Source organism: Bremia lactucae, linkage group LG10, assembly GCF_004359215.1.
Source record: "Bremia lactucae strain SF5 linkage group LG10, whole genome shotgun sequence".
Taxonomy (NCBI): Eukaryota; Oomycota; class Peronosporomycetes; order Peronosporales; family Peronosporaceae; genus Bremia; species Bremia lactucae.
Genome location: NC_090619.1, coordinates 5,145,345 through 5,171,733, shown reverse-complemented (window position 1 = coordinate 5,171,733; position 26,389 = coordinate 5,145,345). Strand labels below are relative to the sequence as shown.

The window sequence follows — 26,389 nt, the reverse complement described above, 5'->3', positions numbered from 1 at the left end:
GCTTGAGCCTGTCTCAAGCTAAAGTCCTCCTGTTCCGCAACGGATATTGCTTCTTCAAGCGTATCCAGTTCCAAGCGGAACAGGTGGGTCTTTACGGGACCATCCGTAAGACCTTGCATGAACACCGTAATCAACGTGTGTTCATGAACTGGGTTATTTGTAATACAACTCGCTAAGAGTCGTATGTGCTGGGCATATGCGTGAACATCACGCTTGCCTTGCTTGAGTTTCATAAGCTCTGATCGAGCTCTGAACTCAGCCCTAGGCGGTCCAAACGTATGTTTGAGCCGGGCTTTAAAACCCTCTGGCGACCCAAAGACATATGGATCGCGCAGCTTAAGGCCCAATGCCCAAGTTTTGTCACGACCTATCAGATTTGATTGAGCGAATGCGATTTGCATTCGCTCGTCGATGATGTGACAAGCCCTTATGGCATCGTCCAACTCGACAAACCATCTTAAGAGGGAATCTTCTTCGACTCCCCTACGCTTAGAGATGTCAATCTTTAGAGTTTCGGGACGACGCGTATGCGTCATCCCACATACAGGGGTCTGTACGTGTTGTAATCTCAACAGTTCTGCCTGTTGAGAGCCTTGCTGATTCAGCAAGGCTATTTTTCCTTCACCTCGTCAAGTTCATATTCTATGAACTTGGCGATGGCTGAATGGAGGGCATCTCTGTCTAAGTTGCACAGCAATGCCAAGATTGCATCGTTTCCTACGGTCGAACTCATTCGTTCAACCGCACTCCTTTCTATATCACTTAGAAAGGAGTTGCTTTCAGGGGAAACGTGATGCGTATTCTCACTATCATCTAACATGTCCATGTTAGATGTGGGAACTGTGGTCCTTGGACGGACTACAAAGTGCTACTAGGTGTAACGGGGCACTACGACTTGTACTGCTTCAGTATAAGTCCACTTCGCACTGCTTTAGTACAAGTCCACTTCGCACTGCTTCAGTACAAGTCCACTTCGCACTGCTTTAGTTGCGAGTGGTGCCTTACGTTACTTCACGTACACTAGTATGTGCAGAGGAAGACTTCTCTTTAAGACAACTAACTTAAAGAGGGTTAAATGAAAAATTGTTTGAATATAATTAAGTCTCACTTCTTTCTATCTGTTAATGCTAACTTAATTATAAAAGAAAACTAAACATGCAATTGAAATCTTATCTGCCTCTCTCTTTGTTTACGTTTACAGCTGATTAGTCTGCGGGATATAAAGATATAATGGCCTATAGCTATTTATGGATAAGATTTCTGAACAATACTATATAAAGTAATGTTCTCCAAATATTATCTACCTTTTAAATAATGTATTAATTAACATTCTTTAAGCGTTTATTTCATGTAACGATACACCTCGTTACAACGATATTAGTTAGCATTGTGTGAGGTAGAAAGAAAACCGATGTTCAACCACTTTAATAATCGGAATGGTGACGGAAACTTAGAAGTGGTCCCAGAGTGGTTGATATGGATGTTCCATCACTATTCATCAGCCGGACATAGATCTCTTGTGCTCGGTTGGTACCAAATTAGCCACCGATCTAAGGCGACCTCCTACAACAAATTTGTACTGTTGTACGAGATACGCCACGGAAAATGTGTGCATCACATTCACAAAGAAGGGTCACTATATAAACCTCCCTCTAATGACAATGCAGACGAATGAATTGACCTCCCGTTAAGTGTATTACTTCCGGGCGTATACAATTACGCAATTAGCCCCTTTAACATAAAGCATTACGTTCGATCAGCAAGGGAGTGTCTGGTACATAATTGACAAAATGAAAAGGTCGACCTTCGAAATCTAATGTATGCTCTGAAAATCTATACAATGTTATTCATTATCCAAATAATTTTCTACAAAACAATTTTCAATGGTCCATTATAAAACCTCCCGGGAATGAGTGGCTGCCGAGTAATTCGTCGATTCGCCAGCATCCATAACATAACCACGCATTCTCACAGAAACTCCACAAACTTGATACATACGTTTTCACAATTTCAACTACCCGCTTCTCGATCCTTCATGAATGCATCCGAGCAAGTCCAGAGCCTCATCAATTCCCTTGAAGCCGATTTAGGAATCGATGCCGACACTCCCGTAAAGAATTTCACTCAACAAAACGACCAAACGAAAAACACCAAGACGCCTTTCGTCTCCAAAGCCCCCAGTCCTGTCGCCTCAAGTCAACCTGAAATCACCAAACTCGATATTCGCGTGGGTCAAATTGTCAAAGTCTGGAAACACGAGAGCGCGGAGAAATTGTATTGTGAAGAAATTGACGTGGGGGAAGACACACCACGTTTAATTGCGAGTGGTCTTGTGCCCCATTACACGCTTGAAACGATGCAAAACCACCGCGTTTTAGTGCTTTGTAACCTCAAGCCACGGAATCTTGTTGGCTTTCGTAGTCACGGGATGGTTCTATGTGCTGCCATTGAATTACCCAATGGAAAAGAACACGTCGTATTCGTGACGCCTCCTAAGGAAGCCAACATTGGTGAACGAATTACATTTTCAGGACTCGTAGGGGACCCTTTGACACCTAATCAAGTCGAAAAGAAAAAGGTATTGACGATTCTAGGAAATGATATGAAAACGGATCAACATGGCGTTGCGAAGTGGAAAGAATACGTGTTTGAAACATCAGCAGGTCCGTGTACAGCACCTGTAAGCAATGGCGTCATTCGATAAGACCCAAGGTGTTTCTTGTACACGTTGTTAAATGCTTCAATACCTCAACGTTTACGTTGCAATCGAGGACTTGAAATCCTTTCAAAAGTCGTTTTCTTTCCTTTTTTCAAAGAATGTCTCGTGCCATTTTGAATTTCAAGCGTATTGTTTTTTGCAGGCAGTACTCCTTTTTCCATTCCTTTTTCTTTCGTGGCTCGATCTTTTCTCTTCTTGCGACGAGTGACGTTGATACCGAACGGTACATTCATCTCGTCATCACTCGTTGCTTTGTTCTTTTCCATACGATTGTCGTTTTCATCTTGTAAGACCTCGTTCTGCCAATGAGTTGAAGAATCCACTACAGGCATAGGAACTTCTTGAGTCAAAGAATTGCTATTTACAATCTCCTTTTCATTCCGACGTGGTGTCATCCCCTGCTTCGAGAACACTCCTAGTAAACCTTCTTCCTGCGCGTTTTCCCTACGGCGTGACTGCTCTTGATGCAAATGAAGCTGTCGTAAATCATATTCCACTTCCATGGCCATTTGAGGATCCGTACTCGTAAAGATATCCTTGACTTCGTGACGATACACTTGAAAGAGTTGTTGAATATAAAAAAGCAAAGACCGTACCAACGGACTGTGTTTTGCCTCCAGTGTGTGTTTCAGACCAATGAGCACGGGCACGACGTTTTCTAAAAAGGTTTTCTTGGATAATTTCGACAATAATTTACCCTTTGCCACAGCAAGTTGTGTCGCAACCAATGCGTGTTCCTCCAATCCAATATCTTCTTGATCCTGTTCATCGTCGTCGTTTTCTTTAAAAGATGTGAGTTTAATCTCTGGACAGCATAAAATCGCAAACGTGTCTTTCAAGACTGCTTCCGTACCGTGATCCGTAATCTCGGACGGATTCGCACACAATGGCAATGTACCCTCCAAGACTTCTTCGAGCACTTCACTACAGAGTTTCATACAAATTTGAAGCTTCTGTTCATCCGACATGTGGTGTAATAAAAACCGATACAATCGCGCGCGTCGCGCATACAGACGTTTGCCTTGTAATGCAAGTTGACGCGTTCCTTCTTCTTCATAGGCATTCCTACATGAAATCTTGTCGCTTACCACCCCATTGAATACAAAGATCATTTCAATAAACTTTTGCGTAAACAAGTGTGGACATTTCGACACTAACGGACCACACAAAACATGACGTGCTAAATGCGCTAATTCGTCGTCTTCATCCACGACGGCACGTAAAAAGTAGCGCAATAACGAGTCACGCCATTTGATATAATCCTGTAAAATCAATTGCGACAACAAGAGGAGTGTATTTCGACGAACCAAACGACTTGCATCCAAGAGGGATAACGCCATCGTGGGAAGATAAGCGTCCACAAGGGACGTATACCGGATACAGAGATCACCCAAGATCAGCACGATATTTGATCGAATCTCATGCTCTTCACACGTTCGAAGTTCCCGAATAAACATGGTCATACACGTTTTCGCCAACTCTTTGTCACGTAAGCACAATTTTCCGAGCGTCACAAAAGCACAGACACGAATGGGTGTTGGCAATGGCACGGATTCCGATTGTATTGAAGAAGAAGACATGTCTTTTGTTGCTGGCGACGTGATGATGAGGCGATTACGAAGAAACTGGGGCGGTAAAAAGAGCTGTACTAGAGATGGTAAGGTAGCGCGTAGAGGCACTAAAGCAGCTTCGGCACTCTTGTCAGCGTCTTGATGAAACTCAAGTACAGCCACTTCACCAATAGAAATCAATTGTTTCTGTACAAGTGCCGTGACGTCGTCAAGGGTTTCAATGCTACTTTCCAACCACTTGCGAAGATTTGTCTCACAGAGTCCGAGGAATTGCTGACCCCATTGAAACGTCATGTCTTGACATTGTTCCACAGGCGTTTTTGCTTTACAAAGGCGATGTAATGCCACGATACCATCTGAAATGACATTTAATGGAATGGCAAAGGACTCCAACGACGCTAGAATCCCAGTAGCGATTGATTTGGCATCCCGTGCATCAATAACCGTCGAAAGAGCGGCAAGGACCCGCAAAATCCGTTTACTCCCGTCATGAAATGCAAATGGAAGGACTTGCGTTTGGAGTTTATGCCAACATTCGATCACAATACAAAGATGTTGTGGCTCGTTTTGTACTCTTTTCACAAGGTCCCCAGAATGCGCCAATTCTTCCAAGATCATCCAGCTAAATCCCCAATAGCGCGTTAAAACACGACACGCAGTCTCCTCTTCCACGTCGTCGTGAACTGCGACACTATGGGACGGACGCACACTCTCTTGAATTGCATACACACACGTTTGAAGAATTGTTTCCACATTTAGCTTGTTGTTTTTCACTAGCAATCGCAATGCTTTTTGGACACACCGAGCCATGACGCCATCTAAATACGCCACTTGCATCCAGACACAATCCAGTGCTTCTCGCATCCTTTCCTTCTCACGGACGTTGTACCACGCTACGACACGATCAAACACCACGGTTCCCACGGCTTCAAGAGCACACGATTGGACATTTGTTTCCGGATCAAAACACAAGGGAAGTACGCCCAAATTCCATACTGTTTGAGCGTCTTTCTCACGTGGAAACTTGAGTACAAGTGCTGATAACGATTTAATCGCCTGGATTCGAACAATCAAGGATGCATCCGTACACCGCGCATGAATTTCAAAGAGATCGTGTCGCGACAATGCATTGAGCGTCTCGCCATTCTGTGCTGTCAAGAGCGCTTCCAACGCATGCACGGCAGCCTTGCGGACATAGGCTTTGTCATCCTCTAACCGTTCACGAAACAAAGTGACAAGCCGCGACAGTAAGGGTGTTTCTGAATACACGACACTCTTTTGTTCTTGATCCATGGAAGAATCATACAAGAGCTTTTGAAGCGAGGTTGCAATCGCGTCCGAGTCATGTTTTTCATTGCCACGTGCAAGTGTTGATAATCCAAGCGATAACATGGTAGAAATCCCAACAATGGCCTTGGTACGTACTTGCGAAATCTTGTCACTCGCTCGATCAATCAGCACTTCAATAATTGGACCAATACCCGCAGTCGATACCAGTTCCTCTGGGATGTCATTCCCATGCCAAAGCTTCGTTTCCAGTACCATACGACTCAGTACTTCGACTCCAAATTGACGATATTTCAACTTTTTCGTACGAGAATAACTTGCAAGAAATCGACACAATCGTCCATACTCTTCATCTCGAAACGCACAGTTTATTGGCGTGAATTCGTTCGTTTCGTGTCGTCCAGCACGCACAATGGCAAGTACAAAGAGGACCACACGCTGTCGTTCGTCTGCGACTCCGGGTGCATACAGACAAATGTTTTGAATCAATCCTAACACTAGCAAGGAATATTCATGTCGTATCCGTTTGTCTTCTTCACAATCGTCTTGTGGTGTCAATAATCGTGCTTGCATTCGCGTGACAATAGTCATTGCAAGACGATGAAAACGCAACGATGTTTGATTTTCTTTCGCCATTGTCTCTTGGAACGTCACACCTGGGAGATAACAATGTAAAATGACTCGACCGATTGGTAGAATGTCACCATGAACTCCCGACACGAGGGCGTCCAGTATTTGCAAGGTTTTCGTTGTCACTGTAGCCTCCTTGTCGACTCGTATGGCGGTTTGGAGTGCAATAATCATTTCAATCGTTGGAACGAGTGATTCGGTGCTTGACGAGAGCGAAAATCGTGTTAAAAAGAGCACTAGCATGTCAATTAAAGCCAATCCATCCGTCGTAAGTTTCTCGTAGCTTTCTTGGATACGAGTGTCGTCACTGCTAGAGACAGTGGCGATTTGTGGTCGTTTTCGACGTCTGGAGGGCGTCGAAAGTCGGTCTTGTGAGTTTGACGTCAAGGTTCCGAGTAAGAGAACCCATTTCTTGAGTAAATCCAGGACTTGTCGGTATACGTACGCCATAAAGAGGCTATACGCGGACCCACCAGGTAGCTGGAGCCATGCTAAGTATATTTTCGCAGCTACGAGGGCTTTTACAAGTGCTTTGCACTTGTCACGATCGTTCATGGTACCATAGACGTCGCGTACATTAATAATGGCTTGTAATAGTGCAAAGAGCGAGCGATAGACCACGTCTTGATTTTCACTGCTTTCTTGAGACGGGTATACAGCGTCAATAGCTTCTTGAGAGGCCAAAAAATGCCAGAAATGCGCAAGGTGTTCGTCGGTCGACTGGCATCGAAGATACTTGCCAAATACCTTGTCCAGAGCGCGTAGATGGCGACGTGTGACGCCATCAGACCATTCTTCACGCACGGAAGCGGTTCCGCCCGTGTCAAAGAGCGAAGAAATTGCGCTTTCGGGCACGGAGCCGAGAGGTAGCGGCCGCAAAGCACGCACAAGCGCTTGCTCGAGCTCCATTTGGTGTTATTTGAACAATTTGGAATTTTTTGGCAAGAAAATGTTGAAAAACAGGGATCGAAGATGAAAGGTTATGCATTGGAAGAAGCCGCCGAATCGCAAGTTTTTTTAAGTGCGCTTTTTCATAGCACTTTTTCCTTTTTTTTCCTAAAACTTTATGATTAGCTAAATGGACATCTCCTTTTCCAGAATCACTTGTAGACGATATAGCGCTTCTGCAGCTGTCGGTCGATCATTAGGATTCATCGACACGCAAGCTCGTCCAAGCTCCACAATACGACTACTAGTCTGTGAGAATTTGACTTGCAACGTTCCCATGGCTACTTGGTGCAAAATTGCAACATCGGGTGCTTTTCTTCCATGCGCATGTCGAAATTCGTCTTTAGCTTGAGCATATGGAAGCGTATGCCAATCCAGCTCCGAGAGCACGACCCCAAACGAAAATAAATCTGCTTTCACATCGTATCTTTTACCAAGCATTACCTCAGGTGCCATCCATAATTTCGATCCCATACCTGCGGTCATTGTCTGATCGCGTCGGTCTCTTGTCATACCAAAGTCCGTGACTTTGGCTTCCATCGCACAATTAAGTAGGATCTTTTGCGACTTTAAATCTCCATGAATCACAGGAGGTAGTAGCGAATGCATGTAAGTTAGTGCATGACAAACGTGCAAGGCAATCGTAGTCTTCTGTCGGTCAAACCCACACCGATGACGCGATTCTTCGTATTTCCGTAAGAACGCTCGCAAGTCCCCACCCTTCATAAATTCAAGCACCACGCACATATCCGACAGCGTATCCCACGCCACGCCAAGGAAAGCAACAATACGTGGGTGGTCCATTGACGCCATCACCATTGCTTCGGCCAAAACTTCATTCACTTGTTGAAGATTTTCACGTGTGTGCGAAAGCAACATCTTGACAGCCACGTGGTTGCTATTATAAATACCAACAAAGACCTCACCAAACGCTCCACGACTGATGAGCTTTTTCACGCGTACGCTGTCTCGTGAAATACGTCTAGCAATTATTACATCATCATTCCACAAACCAACTTGACCTTGAGTATCAATGTCAAATGATGCGGTAGGACGATATTCTAGACTCTCCGTGGCTTGTTGATACGCCTCGGTTTGCTTAGAATTTGATCCTTGTTTGCAACAACAGATGCCGAGCGCTAGACATACGAGAAAGAGACTGACTCCTACAATAATGGCAATGATTGCGGGGGCTCGAATGCCTTTCTTATGGACGTTTAAAGACGCACCAGACGAGTATTGATTGACGTCTCCATTGAAATAATACCCTTTGGTCTTCATCGAGCCACATTGGTGCGTTTCAAGAGTCTTGGTGTCTGCTGTAAACGTACGATACAGCTCCGAGTCGGTGCACAAGGAATCGTTGTAAAAATTCAAGACTGCTGATCCATGGGCATTTAGTTTGGCGACAACGTGGTTAACTTGGCTAGAATCTACGTTTCGAGTCCCTTCACACTCACCCGAGACATAGTATCCTTGAACATACGATAAATGCTTGCAATCGCTGTCATGAAAGACTTCTAACATAATAAATGGAGATTTGTTAAAGAAGGTGGTCATACTGGACTTGTAGTCATAAGTACATTCGATAGAAATCTTGCTTGATGTGCTCGTATTTTCATTCTCGACGCAGGACTTTATGGCGCAGGTATCATCCGCTTCACTGTACACGTTATACGGCGTGCCTTCACATGAATTACCAGTGTGAGAGATCCATAATTTGTACAAGTATGATGACCCTTCTGTAAGGTATGCCAGGTGCCCGACTACTACAAGAAGCGGCAACTTTATCATCGTCACGTGCTTGTCGTGGCAAAAATCACTGTGTTGGTGATTTTTGCGTCACATTGAAGTTTCGAAGGGGTCCCATGACACATGGCCGTATGAATCATTTAAAGTATTGTCAATCAGTCCGGCGCAAGACATCTTATCAATCGTTTCGATTCTTTTTACTGAAGCTCATCAATTAGCTATTCGGGTTCGGGCGCTCAAAATATCGCCTCATTCCAAGACTATTTCCTCGTGTGGTAACTAACTCGAGAGCACTAGGGAAGGCATTTGAGAACGCATCTGACAGCTTTCATTCTATCACATCTAACTGACTCATTTCCGATCACTGTAAATATGTTGGACAGAGGCATTCTATCTTAAGCTCTATCACTTTTCGTTTTCCAAGAAATATAACTCTTTGCATGGCTAATATTCCAACCCAATCAAATAATAATTGTACGACCCGCGCATCATTTTGCAATACCAAAATTAATAACCTCAAGAAGGCCCTTCTAATGACTAAAAGTTCAAAAAAAAACAAGTTGCCACAATAATTATTGCAGAACAAATACGATTGCTTCCGAGCAGGATTTGAGATTCGCAAGCATTGAGTCAGTAACCATGTACCAAAACCGAGGTACATCCGCCGAAACTTGTGTGCCTAACTTCGAATCGGCGCTATCAAGGTGGCGGCTCTACCTTTGCAATGACCGACGTGATCCGTGTGCTACTGCTAAATCCACTTACTAGCACCACGTCACTCGTGTGCTTGCAGCGTCCGCTTGAGTGGGAAGGCGTGCTTCGCGATTTTTACCAAGTCATTACGAATTCCGACGACGATCCGGCCCCGAGCATTCTGGCCAAGTGCAAAGTGTTGCTGCATCCGACCAAGTCCAAGACCGAAAAAGGCGTTGTGGTAGGCACATTTGTCACATGCCATGCATGTCGTGGACTTGATTCATGGATTTTGCGTGACGTAGATTCGCAAAAATGCGCTGGATCGGTCCATTCGAGACGGCGATCTCTTATCGCTTGAGAATTTTCAGCTCACAGAGGCCACTGGACCGCCACCGGAATTACTGTCAATCATGGACACGCTCGACTTTGATGTACCCGTGGATTTGAACGACAATTTGACGTCATTTGACAGCTTGAATTTGTCGGGAAGTGTACCCGCCAAGGGGGGTACAGCACCTTTCGAGGGGGTTACACGGCCTCCTGTTGCCGCGTCGAGGGGTACCTCTCGGACTATTAAACGAGGTCGTAGTTTATCGTCCAAGTTCTGGCTTGTCAATAAGCTCGCGGCCAGTGGAAAGATCAGTAAAGAACAGAAAGATTCGCTCAAGATGCTGCTCCTTGCGTCCGATGATTCGGTACTTCACGAGGCTTTTGAGCGGTACGAAGAAACTGGAGATCTTGAGACGTTGCTCAAGTTGCACTTAAATGCTAAAAAAAAAACCTTTGTGGGGTTACCCCCGCTATCGACGGAAGCGTTTGACTTTCAACTCACGCAGACTATCGAGCAGGAATTGGATCTACTGTCTATGCAAAGCTTTACGCTTGGGATGGACACACAAGACGCATGTTCTCCCGTGAAGCAGACTCCTCTTGCGACGAATAACGACCCCATGCCGTTTCTCACTGTGAATGACGACGAATTACTTGACCCGCTTCATGGGCTATTGGATGGGACTTTAGCATCGCTTCCGATGCCAATTGGCCACGGAGAGGACCAGAGGTTGCCGTCTGCATTGCCTGGAGACTTGCATGGAATGGAAGAGTGGTTACAAGATTAAAGTCGATGAAAAGAGTCTACATTTAAGTTGGTTTAGCAACAAATAGGTTTGACGAATGGGGCAACGCAACAAATGGATACACATTTAAAGTGAATAAATGAGGAAAAACCGTGTAGTTTAAAACAAGTCTGATTCGTGCAATGTTTTTTTCATGCAACAGAAAAAACGACAATGTTTTTAAAAACTTGTCACCACCCTGGCGTGTCTTTTTTCTCCCAAATGTCCGTATAGTGTGGCCCCTTCGAGGCGTCGAGAGGCGTGTCTTTTAGGAACTGCTGACGCTTGTCTTCAGCCATCATACTTGCACGGAAACATAGGTACATGTTCTTCCACGTGTACTTGCACTCGTCGACTTGGCCATACCGGTAAAAATGCTCCATTTGATTGCCCGGGGCTGAGATATCGCTACGAAGTTAGAATAGCTCGAAGCGATCTAAACGACAAGAGAAGACTATATACGTACTGACGCAGTAGAAGGCACGATCGAAAAACCAACGACATGCCATTTTCTTATGATTTTCACCATTTTCTTGCTGCTGGTCGTGCAGGTATCGAGCCGTGCGCTCGGCATTCGACGTCTGGGAGTCCATATTTGCTGCTGGTTGTGTTTAAAAAGTTATTATGTGTGTCACTTCAATTAGAGGCTGGCAACTCATGTGCACGACTTAATTTCCAAGGGGCTTGAATCATGCTTGTGTGAACTACAGTTTTACTTAGCATGTCCAGTAGGAATGATGGAAGTTGCTAATGTGCAAGCAATAATGACAAAAAGGCCAAAAGTATCGAACGAAAAAGTCGTACGAATGAAAATAATAAATGGATGAATGAATAGAAAACCCTTTTCATATAAACTACGTATGTGCAAAAAAAATTTCTTCACTTTATTCCTGTCCAAATCAGCTACTTCACGACAGCCGCAAGTCCATAAAGTGATAATCTTCATTCAATTGTTGCGCAGGAACCCGTAAGCAAGAAATGCCTTGGGCGGCAATATTGTCAAGTAGTTACCACCGAGTGAGATTAGCTCGCTCTTCAGCAAGTTTCTCTGCCTCTGCGACTTTTTCGTACATGTAAAAGTCGAGTGGACGTTGGATAGCTTGGATCTCGTCCGGCAAATAGCTGCGCTTAAGCGAGCAGTCGGTGGCGCGGGCAATGCGCTTCGTACGAGCTTGGTACTCGTCGTCGTTAATCCAGTGCAGCGCCGTCTGCACAGCTGCCGTGTCGACAAGCGCGTCATCGTACTTGAGGCCGTACATGCCGAATGACTTGCTAATAGTCTTCTGGTACAGACTCGCGACCTTCGAGATAAGACTCATGCTTTATTCTTTAGTTGTTTGAAACTAAACACCCTTTCCGCCTGACCTCACAAAAAAAACACAACTATCACATCAATTTGCAGTGTTTAAATCACATGTTTAATATTTGTGTTGGATTGAACGATTTTCATTGTAACTCAATAAATTCCATTAAGTATCACCACAATACTATTGAACGTGCTGCTTAGCAAGCTGTCGCGCATAACGGTGTGGAAGCCGCGAGCAAGCGTGGCCGCACATATATCCAAAAGTATGCAGCACCGATACAAAAGTACAGAACTGCTATAATTATGGACGCCAAGAATTCATAACTCGACGTACCACTGTAAACAATCGAAATCATCACGGCAACACATAAGACTAATGACACCAAGGCACCGGGTACGCCAAATGGACTACGATAAGGACGTGGTCGATCTGGTTCATTCAATCGTAATCGAATAAACGAGATGAGCTGGAGACTATACGAAATGACGGCGCCAATCAATGCGAGATTGATCATCACAGACCCAAGATGCGCATCACCAATAACATAATGCAATATTATCACAACAGCAAATCCAATAGTGCTGCCAGCTATTAACGATACATATGTTGTACCTCGCGTAGGATGGCGCCACGTCAAAATTTGCGGCAAGTACCCATCCCGAGCAATTGCGTACAATAATTGGCCCATACAATACACAAATGAGTGAAAACTTGCAATAAGGCCCAAAATGAGCACCCACGAAAACCCTTTACTGTCTCCAAACACACTCTGATAACCGGTTAAAAGCGGGGATGGACTATTTAAAATATTGATCGCGCCAGGGAAGATTAAAGAATTAAAAACGACAGTGCAAAACGCCAATAACACCAGCGTCACAATGGACGTCAGGAGGCCCAGTGGCATGTTGCGTGCAGGATTGATGGTAACTTCGACCGCAAGCGGCAACTCCTCAATGCCCAAGTAGAACCAAAGAGCAAAAGAATACCCCTTAATGACACCATCCCATCCATTTGGAAAGTGATAGTTATCATTCGAAACCCATTCCGTATAGGAGACTTTTGTTGCCGCTCCGATATAAAAGACGAGCAAAAGTAGAAGAGATATGACAGTTGTAAAGGCCTGGACGCAAAAAGTCATTTCGACGCCCACGATGTTGAGCGTCACGAAAATAAAATAAAAAAAGAACCACCAGATGGGGCCGTAGCCTGAAGTAAGGTCCAGGAGTTGATTTATGTATGCGCTAATACCCGTAACTACCACGGCACATGTAATCATGACCTTGAGGCTCTCGGCCAATCCAGCAAAAAAAGCAGCACATGGGCCGATTGCGTAAAGTGCAAAAACATAAGGCCCACCTCCCACTGGTACCGTGGTTGACAATTCGGCAATCGAAAAGACTAGCAGGACGTATAGTATCGTGACGAATGCCAAGATAATAAGCAAACCGTCAAAACCAGCTATAAGACCCGACTGCCACCCGAAAAAGTTGCCACTTACGACAGCACCAACGCCCAACGTCCAAAGATGTGGCACTTTGGCAAATCGATCGTTTTCGGCGCACTGACTCGCGCTGTCCGGCATGACACTTGGGAGCTGTGTCCGTAGATAAAAAAAAGTGGTTCCTCGAGAGAACTATTGAGATCTTATGGCGCTATCATTTATTTTAAAAGCGTTTCATCGACTGCGTGGGATCTTAGTACGTCCAAGGTACAAAAGCACATTTGCCGATGCTATCGATGCAAATCGAATGTACTTAAGAAATATGGACCTATAGCTAAAAACATTCTGAAATTCAATGTGGTGCAAATGAAATAGCAACTTTTGGGTGGAACTGGCCGTTTTAAGAGCCGGTGCCTCAAGTGAAGCACGGCCACAAAAGGTTTTCGATAGTACTTTGCAAGCTGCAAACGTGCGCTCTTTGTGGCAACGGCAATAAGCGCCAATCCCTCAAGGCAAGTGTAAAGAGATACACAAGCTTCCCGCAGAGAAATGTGTTACTTCTTAAAGACCTTTTTTTTTACTTCAAGCCGATCATTAGTCCTAACCATAAGATTAAAGAGCGGTACGTCAACTAAACTCCGCACAATAAATGTATCAATTTTTACAACAACAAAAAAAATCACAATGACACCGCTCAACTACCGCTGGGCTCATGCTGTGAACTCAAGAGCCTCATTAGAACTCGTCCAGCGGCAAATAAACGAGCATGATCCGGCTACAGCAACAACCTTTGCCAATGCCATTGAGGCTGACATTATCTGGAGTGAGGCACAGCAAGTCCCTGTCATGGGGCACCCTCCCGCCATCGATGGCGACTTGCCCCTCGTGGAATTTCTAAACACCATGTTACATCTTGCGGCCACAGTTCAAAGCTCAACACGAAACACACCCTTGTCGACTTTTATTGTGAAACTCGACTTTAAAACCCACGACGCATTTACAAAGTCATTCCAATGGCTTCAACCCTTCATTGCCCAATACCCCTTTTCCAAAAGCATTTTGATAAATGCAGATATCCTCGCGGGGCCAGCCACGTATAAGTCGAACGTAGCATTTGATGCAACAACGTTCTTGCAACAAGTTGATCACCTTGGAGCCTTCAAAAATGGTCATTATCGGCATAAACTCGTGCTTTCGGTTGGCTGGACAACCTCGAATGACGACATTAATCAAGAATACTCGGCTGAAATGGTTGCCAACATGCTTCAGTTGCTTACATCCTTTGATCAAACCATACCCGTGACGTTTCCAGTGCGTGCGACGAGTGTTCGCAACTCCTGGGTTGCCTTACGTCCGCTATTAGCACGTCCAAACCATGGCATGACGCTCTGGTGGACGTCGAGTGGGGACTTATCAAACAACGACCTCGAGTGGCTTTATACCACCTTGGAGCTTGAAACCTTTCAAGACGAATGCCACAACGTCAATACTTACAAAGGACGGACATACTATGACATTAAAGGCTTTGAAACATTCGTACGCCAACGTGAAAACAAACGACACAAAACGTAGTAAAACAATCTCAAAAACAACCGTTTAGAAACTAGAAAACCATCTCGTCTACAATAATAAGTTTTAAAGTCTACCCAAACGTGTCAATGTGCTTCTTCATGACAACTGTGTTTGCACCACTCGCTTCACTTTCCTTTTGCATAATTGCATGGCTATTATGGTGCAGATCGTGTCGACTCGCTTTCCGACTTGGTTCTTTCAATGCACGCATTTTCGTCTGAACCCGTCGAATGGCGTAGCGCAATTCCGCGGTACTGACCCATTGCAACAAGGTCCGTTTTCGCATGGCACATGTACATAATTCATTGGTATGTCGAAGACAAGACAATCGTGTGGGATTGCAGGCACAAATGATTCCCGAGAAAAAAACATTGTGTTTGCAATAGAAACACTGCCGCACATCATCGACTTTCATCGATTGTTCATCCAGCATGACATCGCCACTTAATTCATCCACACATTCCAATCCTTCCAATAGAAACAACTTTTTATACTCGCGTTCTTCGTGAAACAATCGACGCAATTCTTTACATAAAATTTCACAATCTTCAAACGAATATTCGCCAAGATTTTGCGTCGATCCAAAATGAAAGACAAACCGATCGTGCGAAAAGATGGACAATCGACCATAGAGGCGATACATTTCAACACATTCACGTCCATAGTCAATCCAATTTGGAAGCGCAAAGTTCACAGCTTCATTGCAATTGAATCCTTCACTAAACCCACTGTGATACGCTTTTGGAAAAGTTAAAATAATGTCTCCTGGTTCTTGGACAAGTGTAAAGACTTTCACCCCTCGATCTTGCAAAATAGATGGAGGCACCATGGTCGTTAAATGTAATAAAAGATCAGGATTCTCTTCAAAACGTTCGGGTAATTGGGTCCGCATCACGGCTTCAAACTTATTGGCATCTGATGACGGGATGCCGTACCATCGCTTGTTCGCACCGAGATGTTGGTAATTAATGCTTGACATGTAATTATCTTCCACGTGCCAGCAAAACGACGCAAAGAGCATGCCACAATACAACCACGGCACATTCACGCCATTGATTGCGGCCCCTAAATGACGAAGTAACGACCCATACGCGTCCGGTAAGTTATTTAAATTCCATCCCGTGTGTCGATAATATTCTGGATTCGTGAAATCAATCGTTTCAATTTCTATAGCAAACCATTTAAAAACAAAAAAAAGGAATTTTAAAACGAACACATGACATGGAAAGATTGAAAGAAGTACCTTTCAAACGTGGAGTCATAAATCGCTTTTGAGAGCGAGGAAAGCCACTACCAACTTGAGCAATATCCAGATCATTTGCGTACTCCACCTCGACTGAAGGTCCTCCCGTTTGAATGATATGCCAATACTCTTTTTCAATCTCTTCCGACGTCATGTTATTCCGATTCAAACCTCTTGTTTGAAACCACTTGTCTCGAAATGCATGAGCATTTGCACGAAAGGATTTAAATGTATGGGTTCTTCCGTCACCGTACGCATGTCCTTCCTGCAAAAACGTTTTAAACCATCAACCATGAGTCGTTCCATGTAGTTTTAAAAAAAATTGAAAAAAAACAAAACCATCACCTGAAGTTCGTGAATTCTTTGTGTTCGCGTACTAAAACGCAAGCGCTCGTCTTCAAAATCAATTGCAAACGGAGGCTTCCACCCTTGAGGGGGTACGATCTTACAAATACCAGTACGCGAAGCTTCTTGTTCAATACTTTTTTTGTTTAAAAAAAATAAAAATATATATGTTGGTACAATTTTAATTTACCTGCATAAATGAATACCCCTTACCTTGTGATATACTTGATTGGGTCGGCAAATTGCTCTCGAGTTGGATAAAACACGGCACCTTGTGGCAAAGGAACAACTTGCCGCATTGTTGTCTCCACCATAGACTTGGCAAGCGCAAGTTTTAACAACTTTTGGGATTTGCGCGAATCCACGTCGGAAGCGGGGGTTACCCGCCTTTTTTTGTAACGCCCGCTTCGCCGAGATGTACCGCTTGGACTGGTACGGCTAGCGCGCTGGGGGTGCAGCAGCGGAGTGATCGAGTCGCGTTTATAGAGCACAGACGAGGGTGAGATTGGGTGGGTGTGGGCATGGAGGAAGTGGGAGTGATTCGCCATGGTTGAAGCGACAATGGCGATGGACGAAAACTTGCCAAGCCAGTGCTAAAAATGTCGATAGAGCTCGAATGTTGGGAAAACGCGACAAGAACCGCTGGAAAAGAAACGAGTTTGACAGGGGTTGGGATTTTCGTCCAATTGTACGACCGGAAAGAGGACTTTAAAAGAAGCACCTTTTCGCTTCCGCCAAAAAAGGTGGGACTTAATTTTTATTCCACTTTCTTTGTGGTTATTGCGTCAAAAAATTGCTTGTACGAAACGAATGGAATTTGGTCCTAAGGCCAGAAAGGGTATGCGGAAAAAAGGGTTTTAGAATGTCACTGGGGGGCTACAGACTCGCGCTTCTTTGGAGCTTTTCGATTCGAATGCAGGCTTAGAATGCATATAGAACTTCTTAACGTACCCGATTGATGGAATTTGAATAAATTAGAGTGCGATTTTATAGCGTGCACGTGCGCAAAAGCAGCTTCCATTCCACAAAAACTCGTTAAATAGGAATCGAGACAGGTGCGCAATGGTGCGGACTTTGTTTTTTTTGTACCTATACTTAAATCATATTACGCACGTTGTATATAATGCCATGGCCATCCTGAAGCTTGCATTTTTCTTCTTTCAGTTCCAGCGGCTATTTCCATCAGCCACAGTAAGACTTACGATGAATTCGACGCATCACGAGGCTAATGTACTTTATTGATGCTGCTCCACGCACCAGTGCTTTAGCGTTGTACAATATTATTTTTGAGACGTAGAGGTAATTTTAAATTATTTTATTAAAGCCAATAATTAGGCGCGTTATTTCTATTAGCCACGAAAGATGGTACGAACTATTCTTGTACGGTGACGATAACATATGCGAATGCCATATATTCTGTCTTTTATTGTCTCGAACCGTGCCAATATATTGTGATCGATCCCCGCGAACTGGCCTTGTCCGATCATTTTTCGATCTTATATCGTAACGCTGCAGATTCCACAAATACAGTAAAGAGATAATTTAAAAAATTATCGCGTTCCGACCGCGAGAAGATACGATGCAATTATTGGCTCTCTTAAGTTGACACAATGAGACGCCGCGCAATATATGGTCGAAATGCTGGGTCAAGCACATTTTTTTGTATAGCAACAGCTCGTTTCCATTTGCTTGCAGATAATGTTTCAAGATTCTTATGAGCGATAGAATTGAAGCCATTGATAAATGCCCTCAGGTCGTGTTTTTACGCTTGAAAAACGTTAAGAACCACCGATTCCAAGCCGTTTCATGCAATGTGGCTCACTGGTATTACCACGGCGCCTACTCGAAGCGTCATAGTCGTGTAAATTAGAATCGTCTTCTTGTACGTACAATGCCCCACTACGGACAATTGTGCAAACAGATGGGTACGCAACTCGGAAATTCGATTTCTTGAATCTACAAGAGCAAACTCGCGTATGGGCAAAAGTTAATAACTTGGTACAAAATGCTTCGATTTAGTCACTGCTCAGTGCAGCAAAGATTTGATAGATCACGTCGTTTGGTTAATGGTCGTAAGTTTTCGACTATTTCGAACGGCGTATACTTAAGCAAGAAGTACAGTAGACGTTGCCCCGACTGTTTTTCATGTGGTTACTTTCAGCCAATCGTTTGCACGATGTTGTTTCTTTTCAAATTGGCCACATTTCACACCAGTCAAAGATTTGGCAGTTGGCAAACCTGTGTCCTGAACGAATTCATCGGATTTATAATGCAAAGCCAAGAGCAGCAAGAACTTGGCCAAAAAAATCATGAATATGAGCAGCTAGGAGAGTCTCCGCTGCTCAAAGAGCGCAAGCCGGTCTGCAAGTGGACAGAAAAGGAAGACCTTTTGATGATCAAGCTCGTGAAAAAGTATGGCACGCGTCATTGGACCATTATTGGCACAAAATTGCCTGGGCGCAATGGCAAACAATGTCGTGAAAGGTACAACAATAAATGGCTAAAATTGCATTCAAATAAATTCTAATTTAAAAGGTCTTTTAGGTGGCATAATCAGCTAAATCCGGCAATTCGGAAAGAGCCATGGACACTCGAAGAGGAGTGCATGTTGAAAGATTTGCACGATACGTTTGGCAACAAGTGGGCAGAGATTGCCAAAAAGTTGCCTGGTCGGACCGATAATGCCATTAAGAACCACTGGAACTCGAGCAATCGTCGGCGAAAGCGTGGTATGACAATGGCACCTTCCTACTCGAGACACGTGAATCTTGAGAAGGCACAGACTGCATCCGTCGAGACCAATAATCTTTGCTCCTTGAATCGGCATGGCAACAACATGGCACTTTTAAATTTAACCACTCTGCACTTGCCACTTGCCATCCCAGCAGCTCAACTTGGTAGTCCACCAAGCGCTTTGTGCTGGACGCCGACAGAGTTGACGGATTATCGGTTGAATACGATGTTTAAAAGGCCTTTGCAAGCCAACGGGGCTTCGGTACACCCTACTACGACCATTGAGCCCAGAAAATTCAAAGTTGCGTCCGACCACGCTCTTGTTATCCACGGCAAACGGCTTTTAGACACTGCAACTGGGATGCCATCGCATGTAAAGTCTAAAGCCATGACAATGAGGAAAGGAGACCCGTCGTTGGAAATTCTTGCAAATGCGGCACTATTGCAGTCGATAGGGAACTCGGCGTAAAACTTGCCGTGCTGCTGTTGTTTCTCATACATTTATAATGGACAGAGTCTTTCCATCAAATTGCAAATTCTAAAAGAAGATAAATTATAAATTTACCATATGCAAAAATTATTGTTGTCCATTATTTGTTCTCGTTTAACCACAATAATGTTCTCTCAAGTCGTGAAGCAAACCGCCACCAAAATGAGTGTTGCCGGCCGCCGCGGCATCTCGCACTCAGCCAAGCGCATGTCTGGTGAAGGTGAGCACCATCAGCATCTGGTGTTCGAAGGCGACTTTAATAAGCGCGTTGTGCTGGGGCTGACCCTCCTCGTGACGGTCGGCGGCATCTCCGTGCCCGTGCTCCTGTACCGCTACCAGAACTGGAAGCACGGCTTTCCGCAGCAGTAATTCAATCGAGAAGATGCCACGACTCTTAAATAGCTTGAAGCCATTGCGACGAAAGTGAGAGAAGACCTACATGCATTGAACTTACAGTTATACCAGCCAAGAAGCATTTTGTTGATTTGTTTTTATTTCCGCCTTGTTTTGCCGATAGTCAACACAGAAAGCTTAGCAATTAAAACTAGATCAATATATGCAGGAAAATACAAAATTTAGGAATATAGTATTTCTATGTAAAATTTAGCTATGTATATATGGTGAATTGCCAGCGACTTTATTATTCCTTATTTTTATGAGAGTAGCTAATACGCCGGACCTTTGTTTCTAGTTCCAAAAGGGCCTTACACTCGAGTATTTATGTTAATAAAAACGAGATTTATTCATTGCTTGAAATAAAGGATATGTTAAATTAGAGCTGTTATTATCAGCCAAAAATTAATTAATAATTTCTGGAATTGCTGCGGACATCGGTTGGAGAAACGTTGTTATGGTATATTTACTTTATGGGTAAATAACCTTTTAACTAATTTTAAAAAAGTTAGTTACTTAAATCCCATTTATTATGGGCAACAAATGTGGTCGCCGCCAGATATAAATCTGGCGGCCAAAATCGATTTTAAATTAGCTAGGGTGAGATTTTTAGATTAAAATAATTAAATAAAGTTCAGTTCCCCTTTTGATCTTAAAGCTTTAAGTGCCTTCCTAAGGCTTGCGCATTGATCTGTTAGAGATAGAAGCCTTTCTAAGGTATATCCTCTTGGGCACTAGCTGCCACTTGGTTCTACAGACCCCTAAATCCCTTGAACTAGAATTCCTCAAGCTTTTAAAGCTTCTACGACTCCCTGAGTTGTTAGACCCATTAGTTCAATAAAACTAAGTAACTCTCTGAGTCTATAAGTCTTCCTTTGACTTAAGCCTTCTTCTTAACAGAACGGCAAAAGATGGCTATGGCCATTTCAAAACTTCGAAGTAGAGCCGTGGAGTGGGCACTATCGTGCAGCACGTCCATAAACGACGCTTTTCCCTCATAGGATTCGCTGAAACAGCAAATGACCAGCATGTTTGTACCGCCTGATCAGGCTTTTCGCATGCGAGCACGGCTCCTAGCGACTCGACAGTGTAAAGGAACCCTAGGGGGCTTTGTCCAGGAGTTGAGAACTCTAATTGCATCTATGCATCAAGGCCCGGTGCAAGAGACAATTGTAGTGACCATCTGTATGGGGAGTCTCAATGAGGGCGTTGCCGCTATCTCATCCGGCTACGTTCGAAGCCGGATGAGATAGCGGCAGTTGCCAAAGCTCTACGCGACGAGTTCGGCTTTAAGTCTGCTCGCGTTAGCACGCCTGTCTACCGAACAAGCTCTTAGAGCACATGGGTTACGTCTAATAGAGCAGAACCTATGGATTTAAGCCTCGTTGAGGAAGGAGAAGAGGCTCTTCAAGCTGTGGAACAGCATCAGACCATCCGTAGATGTTATATGTGCGGAAGCACCAAACATTTACGTCCTGCCTGTCCTCTTCGAAATTCGCGTAAAGAGCTCCAACTCCGACCTATACCAGAGATCTGGTACGGTGCGGGAAAACGTCGATACCCAGTAGGTGCGGGGCGCCCTACTGAGGAAGACCTAGGCTCGGTTGATCCTCAAGGAGGTGAGAATAAACAGAACCTAGCCCCAATTAGCTCGGTGCTCAATGGCACGGGGCGAGAGTACAAGCCTGGCTTGCTAGTCTCTCAAGCGACTGTAAAGGGCTATGATAAGCCGTGGTCAATTTTAGTTGACTCAGGAGCGTCTTGCAACTATGCTCGGCGCCTTTCCCTTGAAGGAAGTCAACAATACGTTGAGGCGCTTAAAGCGCAAGAAGGTGGTACAATCACTGTTCGCTTAGCGACTGGGACTCGTGTCACTGTTCCCAAAGTTTCATTGAACTTAGGTATAAAGTTTCTGGACTTTGGCAGTATGGAACGCTGTCTCGTCCTTGATTTGGATTCGAGATATGATCTCATCCTTGGTATGGCCTGGTTAGAACACCATGAGCCATGGATCGATTGGAGGTCTAAGACCTTAGGCGCCACGCGCAATGTTACTAGCAAAGTTAAGGAGAATCATGAACCCACCTTTGCTAGGCAACAAAACCGCTATTGGCGCGGATCATTGAATGAGTCTGTCAGTGTTTTAGACATTGGCATGTCTGAGTTAATAAACTCTAATGTTAAAAACATTAATTCTGAGCCCGACTCAGCAAAAATAAGTGGAACGGCACGTACTCCGTCGAGTGGCACTCGTTATAATAGCGATTCACTAAATGCTGAAAGCATTGTTGGCCTAAGGTTGAATCATCAAGGGTGGAATATACCTGAGATACGTGGAGTAACACGTCTAATTTACCGAGTGTGGTCGGCCGAGATGGCACCATACTGAGTGTCAATAGTGACACTATTGGCGGTTCACCGAGCAATTTGGGTCAATCCCTCCTAATGCACGTGAAGCGACACGTAAACGTTTGCTGGATAAGGAAGTTGAGTTACCTAACTCCTTGTCGGATGTCAAATTAGACACCATGTCTTGTATAGAACCAATACAGGCTGGAAAACCCGGGGACGTGAATGTCCCGGCCTCTAAGAGGCGTATTGTCTCCAGTCCAAGACATGATGGACACGAAGCGTGTATACCCTCACAGAGTGATACGAGTGAGCAAGTACATACGCTTGTAAATGGCGTAAACGGTAACATTGAGGGGAAATTTAGCCTTGCGGCAATCCCCTCGTTACATGCTCTTTTAGAGCTAGACGAAATGTCTATTGATGTGTGCGGTCGAGCCTTAAAAGCTGGTGACTTATCTAAAATGGTGGTCATTCGACCTATGGTTGAGTTAAACTCATCGTCACTTCTAGACGAAGCTGTCCTGGATGACACAAAAGCTGCACTTAGTGCGCGAAATGGGTCAGCGATCCTTTAAGATCCTACAGATCCCGTATTCCTTGATTAAGGAATTCCAAGATGTGGTATGTAATAACCCACAATCTGTTTACCTCCGGATTGAGGTGTTCGTCATGACATTGACTTCGTTCCGGGAACCAAATACTGTATCACAAGACAATGGCATTTACCAAGGGAGCAGTGTGACGTCATTGACGATTTCTTTCGTGCTAAGCACGAGGCTGGAATGGTACGAGCGAGTAAATCTCCTCATTCGACACCGACATTTTGTATCAAAAAGACAAATGGTAAATTGGATCATTGCACATGCTTATAATAAGCTTAATGCTGTCACTATACCAGCACAAACCCCTATTCCTAGAAAGAATGTTCTTCAGAATAATATGGTGGGTTGTACATTGTACAGTGCATTTGGACCAAGTCGACGGTTATTACCAACTGTTCATGCGAGTTAGCGATATCAGCGGTCAGCATCCCAAGTGGCATGTTATAGGTGTGGCTGGTTATGCCACAAGGGTTTCCAGCGCCTCGGCAACATTTAATCGTGTAGTGACGCTACTATTTCGCCCTCATCGAGGTTTTGCACAGACTTATTTCGATCACATTTTTGTCCATAGTCGAGCGGAGCAGGGTCGGTCGGATATGGAAAACCATTTAGACCATTTGCGAGCAGTGCTCGAGTGCATGCGCACGAACAAATTGTATGCCAATGCATCTAAATGCATTTTTGGCGCAGACGAAATTCCTTTCTTAGGATGCTTCATTGGAAAGCGAGGCCTCAGAGCGGATCCCGCTAAGGTAAAAGCCATAGTAGATTGGCCGGTTCCTGAAAACCAAAAGGATTCGCTTAAGTGGTTAAGTCTCGCCAATTATTTACACAAATATAGCGAAAATTACGCTGATATGGCTAGGCCATTATCTAATCTCCTTAAAAAGGATACAGAATGGTACTAGACTAGCACCGAAAATAATGTTTTTTGAGCAGTTAAGGATAGTCTTATCCATGCCCCGAATCTGGCACTGCCAAACCCAAATTGGCATTTCAGTGTCGTCTGTGACGCATCAGATTTTGCCATTGGCAGTGCTCTATTACAAACAGATGTTGAGGGGCATGAACGTGTTAGTGCGTTTGAGTCTAGACAGCTTAAAGCGGAAAAGAACTACCCAGTTCATGACAATGAGTTACTTGCTATGAAGTATGCTCTCGTCAAATTCAGCGTTCATCTAATCGGCTCTAAGCCGTTTGTGATTTATACAGATCACGCGTCATTACGCACGCCAACTAAGTCGCCCCATCTCTCACATAGAATGACCAGATGGCTATCCTTTTTTGCGGAATACAACTTTGAGGTGAAGTATAAACCCGGCAAACAAAATACTTTGGCCGATGCGTTATCACGCAGGCCGGATTATGAGCTTTCTCATTTAGCGACTATCTCGTCACCTATTCCTGAATTAATATGTTCGGCTTACGCCAAGGATGAACAGTGTGTAGCTCTGTTACGAGCTTTAAAGAACTCGGATTCGGGTATTAAATTGCCAGCACGTTTGCGTGCAAGGTTACATCGATTTTCTATCGATAACAACCTGTTGCTTTATTGCACAGACATCGCGGACCCTCCGCGTGTCGTTGTTCCTCATAATGAGGATTTGAAGTACCGAATCCTCTATGAGGCACACGATACTGTCCTTGGTGGTCATCTCGGTAGAGAAAAGACCTACGGCTCTATAAGCCAGAGTTATTGGTGGCCCAAACTTTATAAATGGGTCAGCACATATGTTCGCACATGCGAAACGTGCCAACAGGTTAAACCCTCGGCACATGCTGCTGCGCCACTGGCGAGTCTTCCCGTCCCCATAGGTTGCTGGGAGTCCATTAGTATGGATTTTGTTTTTGGGCTACCGAAAGAGTCAGCCGGTAACTCCGGTATAGTGGTCTTTGTTGACCGTTTGAGCAAAATGGCTCATTTAGCGGCCGTGCCGAATTTTATTGATGGAGAGGGTACAGCTAAGCTGTTTATCGATCGCGTGTTTCGACAACATGGTTTGCCAGTGACAATTGTCTCTGGTCGGGATCCCCGTTTCATGGGTAAATTCTGGAAATCAATTCCCGAGTGCTTGGCACCAGATTGGATATGTCCACTGCAGACCATCCGCAGACCGATGTTCAAACTGAACGTGTCAATCGCGTCATGAAGACGTTTTACGCAGCGTGTGTGCTCGGACACCAAGGCGCTGGAGCTCAATGCTCTCAGTAGTGGAGTTTACGTTAAATAAAGCTGTTAATGCCTCTACAGGCTCTACTCCGTTCTATGTGAACGGTCTTACCCACCCGCGCGTTCCATTAACGATACCACTGCGTGGTTCAGGGCTTGGTGGGGAAGAATTGGCCGATAGGCTTGCTGATATCAGCCCTGTTGCCGTTCGACAACAAGTAAGCGAGTTTCTCGCGACGCGATTTAGTGTCTTACGACATGCAAGGGATACGATGGCTGATAGCCAAGACAAACAAAAAGAACAAGCAGATGCCAAATGCAGAAGCTGTATTAAGTCTTATATGGTCGGAGACCGAGTTTTACTAAACGCTAATAACCTACCTACCAACTTGGTTTCCGCGGACTTCAAGACCAAATTGCGCCCGCACTTTATTGGACCATTTACGGTCGTGGCGAAGAAGGGCCTATCTTATACGCTAAACCTTCCTAGCAAGCTGCGTACACACCCTGTGCTTTACGTTGGCTTGCTTAAGCCACATTGGGACCCTTCCCACGTGGACTTGAAGGCGCTGGCGCCGAAACAGGCGGTCGTGCCGCAGATTGTTGCATCATCACGAGGATATCCGACTGGCCCTCTAAACGAGGCTGCTGACGCTCCAGTGTCGAAAGACGGTCCCGAACCGCCTCAAAGAGCTCTCAATTCGAGCAAGGACCTCACGAAGAAGTTGCAACTCGTGCCGTAGAGCATCAAATGCTTCCGCCGAAATTTCGGCCTCCTCCCGCGCTGCTTGATGCGCGAGGGAAACTTCAGTTTCATGTATAGAAACTTTTAAAGCGACGTCGTCATGAGGGTCAATACCAGTATCTGGTGAAGTGGCTAGGGTACCCCTCTTCTGAAGACTCTTGGGAGTTCGAGGTACCTCTTCGGCAAGGTTACCCGTACGCCGTTGACGTTTTTGAGCGCCAAGCTCAGGTCAACTCGCTTCAAACAACGCTTTTCACCATTAAACGTGGGATTAGGTG

General features: G+C 44.7%; 8 protein-coding genes across 8 annotated transcripts; 2 read left to right on the top strand and 6 right to left on the bottom strand.

Moving 5' to 3' along the window:
- Positions 1 to 2,748: 2,748 nt before the first annotated feature.
- CCR75_002820 (uncharacterized protein) lies at positions 2,749 to 7,116 on the bottom strand (the record flags this gene model as incomplete). Its single annotated transcript, XM_067960917.1, has 1 exon — positions 2,749 to 7,116. One exon carries the CDS (start codon positions 7,114 to 7,116, stop codon positions 2,749 to 2,751), a length of 4,368 nt encoding a protein of 1,455 aa, XP_067819142.1.
- Positions 7,117 to 7,281: 165 nt separating this feature from the next.
- On the bottom strand, positions 7,282 to 8,949 carry CCR75_002819 (uncharacterized protein; the record flags this gene model as incomplete). The annotated part of the gene is made up of 2 exons (XM_067960916.1): positions 7,282 to 7,404; positions 8,173 to 8,949. 2 exons carry the CDS (start codon positions 8,947 to 8,949, stop codon positions 7,282 to 7,284), a joined length of 900 nt encoding a protein of 299 aa, XP_067818887.1.
- A 637-nt stretch (positions 8,950 to 9,586) lies between these two features.
- Positions 9,587 to 11,240, top strand: CCR75_002818 (uncharacterized protein). Its single transcript, XM_067960915.1, has 2 exons — positions 9,587 to 9,841; positions 9,906 to 11,240. Exons 1-2 carry the CDS (start codon positions 9,632 to 9,634, stop codon positions 10,719 to 10,721), a joined length of 1,026 nt encoding a protein of 341 aa, XP_067818886.1. The 5' UTR covers positions 9,587 to 9,631; the 3' UTR covers positions 10,722 to 11,240.
- CCR75_002817 (uncharacterized protein) lies at positions 9,845 to 11,432 on the bottom strand. Its single transcript, XM_067960914.1, has 2 exons — positions 11,185 to 11,432; positions 9,845 to 11,115 (listed from the first exon to the last, which is right to left on the bottom strand). The coding sequence occupies exons 1-2, from the start codon at positions 11,309 to 11,311 to the stop codon at positions 10,910 to 10,912; spliced, it is 333 nt and encodes a 110-aa protein (XP_067818883.1). The 5' UTR covers positions 11,312 to 11,432; the 3' UTR covers positions 9,845 to 10,909.
- Positions 11,433 to 11,725: 293 nt separating this feature from the next.
- Positions 11,726 to 12,037, bottom strand: CCR75_002816 (uncharacterized protein; the record flags this gene model as incomplete). The annotated part of the gene is made up of 1 exon (XM_067960913.1): positions 11,726 to 12,037. The coding sequence occupies one exon, from the start codon at positions 12,035 to 12,037 to the stop codon at positions 11,726 to 11,728; it is 312 nt and encodes a 103-aa protein (XP_067818882.1).
- A 24-nt stretch (positions 12,038 to 12,061) lies between these two features.
- On the bottom strand, positions 12,062 to 13,607 carry CCR75_002815 (uncharacterized protein; the record flags this gene model as incomplete). Its single annotated transcript, XM_067960912.1, has 2 exons — positions 12,062 to 12,078; positions 12,359 to 13,607. The coding sequence occupies 2 exons, from the start codon at positions 13,605 to 13,607 to the stop codon at positions 12,062 to 12,064; spliced, it is 1,266 nt and encodes a 421-aa protein (XP_067818885.1).
- A 1,145-nt stretch (positions 13,608 to 14,752) lies between these two features.
- Positions 14,753 to 17,597, bottom strand: CCR75_002814 (uncharacterized protein; the record flags this gene model as incomplete). Its single annotated transcript, XM_067960911.1, has 5 exons — positions 16,840 to 17,597; positions 16,627 to 16,762; positions 16,282 to 16,546; positions 15,113 to 16,205; positions 14,753 to 14,900 (listed from the first exon to the last, which is right to left on the bottom strand). The coding sequence occupies exons 1-5, from the start codon at positions 17,172 to 17,174 to the stop codon at positions 14,753 to 14,755; spliced, it is 1,977 nt and encodes a 658-aa protein (XP_067818884.1). The 5' UTR covers positions 17,175 to 17,597.
- Positions 17,598 to 18,895: 1,298 nt separating this feature from the next.
- Positions 18,896 to 20,524, top strand: CCR75_002813 (uncharacterized protein; the record flags this gene model as incomplete). Its single annotated transcript, XM_067960910.1, has 2 exons — positions 18,896 to 19,110; positions 19,171 to 20,524. The coding sequence occupies 2 exons, from the start codon at positions 18,896 to 18,898 to the stop codon at positions 19,826 to 19,828; spliced, it is 873 nt and encodes a 290-aa protein (XP_067818881.1). The 3' UTR covers positions 19,829 to 20,524.
- Positions 20,525 to 26,389: the final 5,865 nt, after the last annotated feature.

Bases quoted from the DNA above. Each gene is read 5' to 3' on its own strand.
- CCR75_002817 (XM_067960914.1), bottom strand. From the start codon at position 11,311: ATGGACTCCCAGACGTCGAATGCCGAGCGCACGGCTCGATACCTGCAC. The intron at 11,116-11,184 runs GTACGTATATAG...GCGATATCTCAG, and splicing joins TCGTGCCTTCTACTGCGTCA to CCCCGGGCAATCAAATGGAG.
- CCR75_002818 (XM_067960915.1), top strand. From the start codon at position 9,632: ATGACCGACGTGATCCGTGTGCTACTGCTAAATCCACTTACTAGCACC. The intron at 9,842-9,905 runs GTAGGCACATTT...TGCGTGACGTAG, and splicing joins AGACCGAAAAAGGCGTTGTG to ATTCGCAAAAATGCGCTGGA.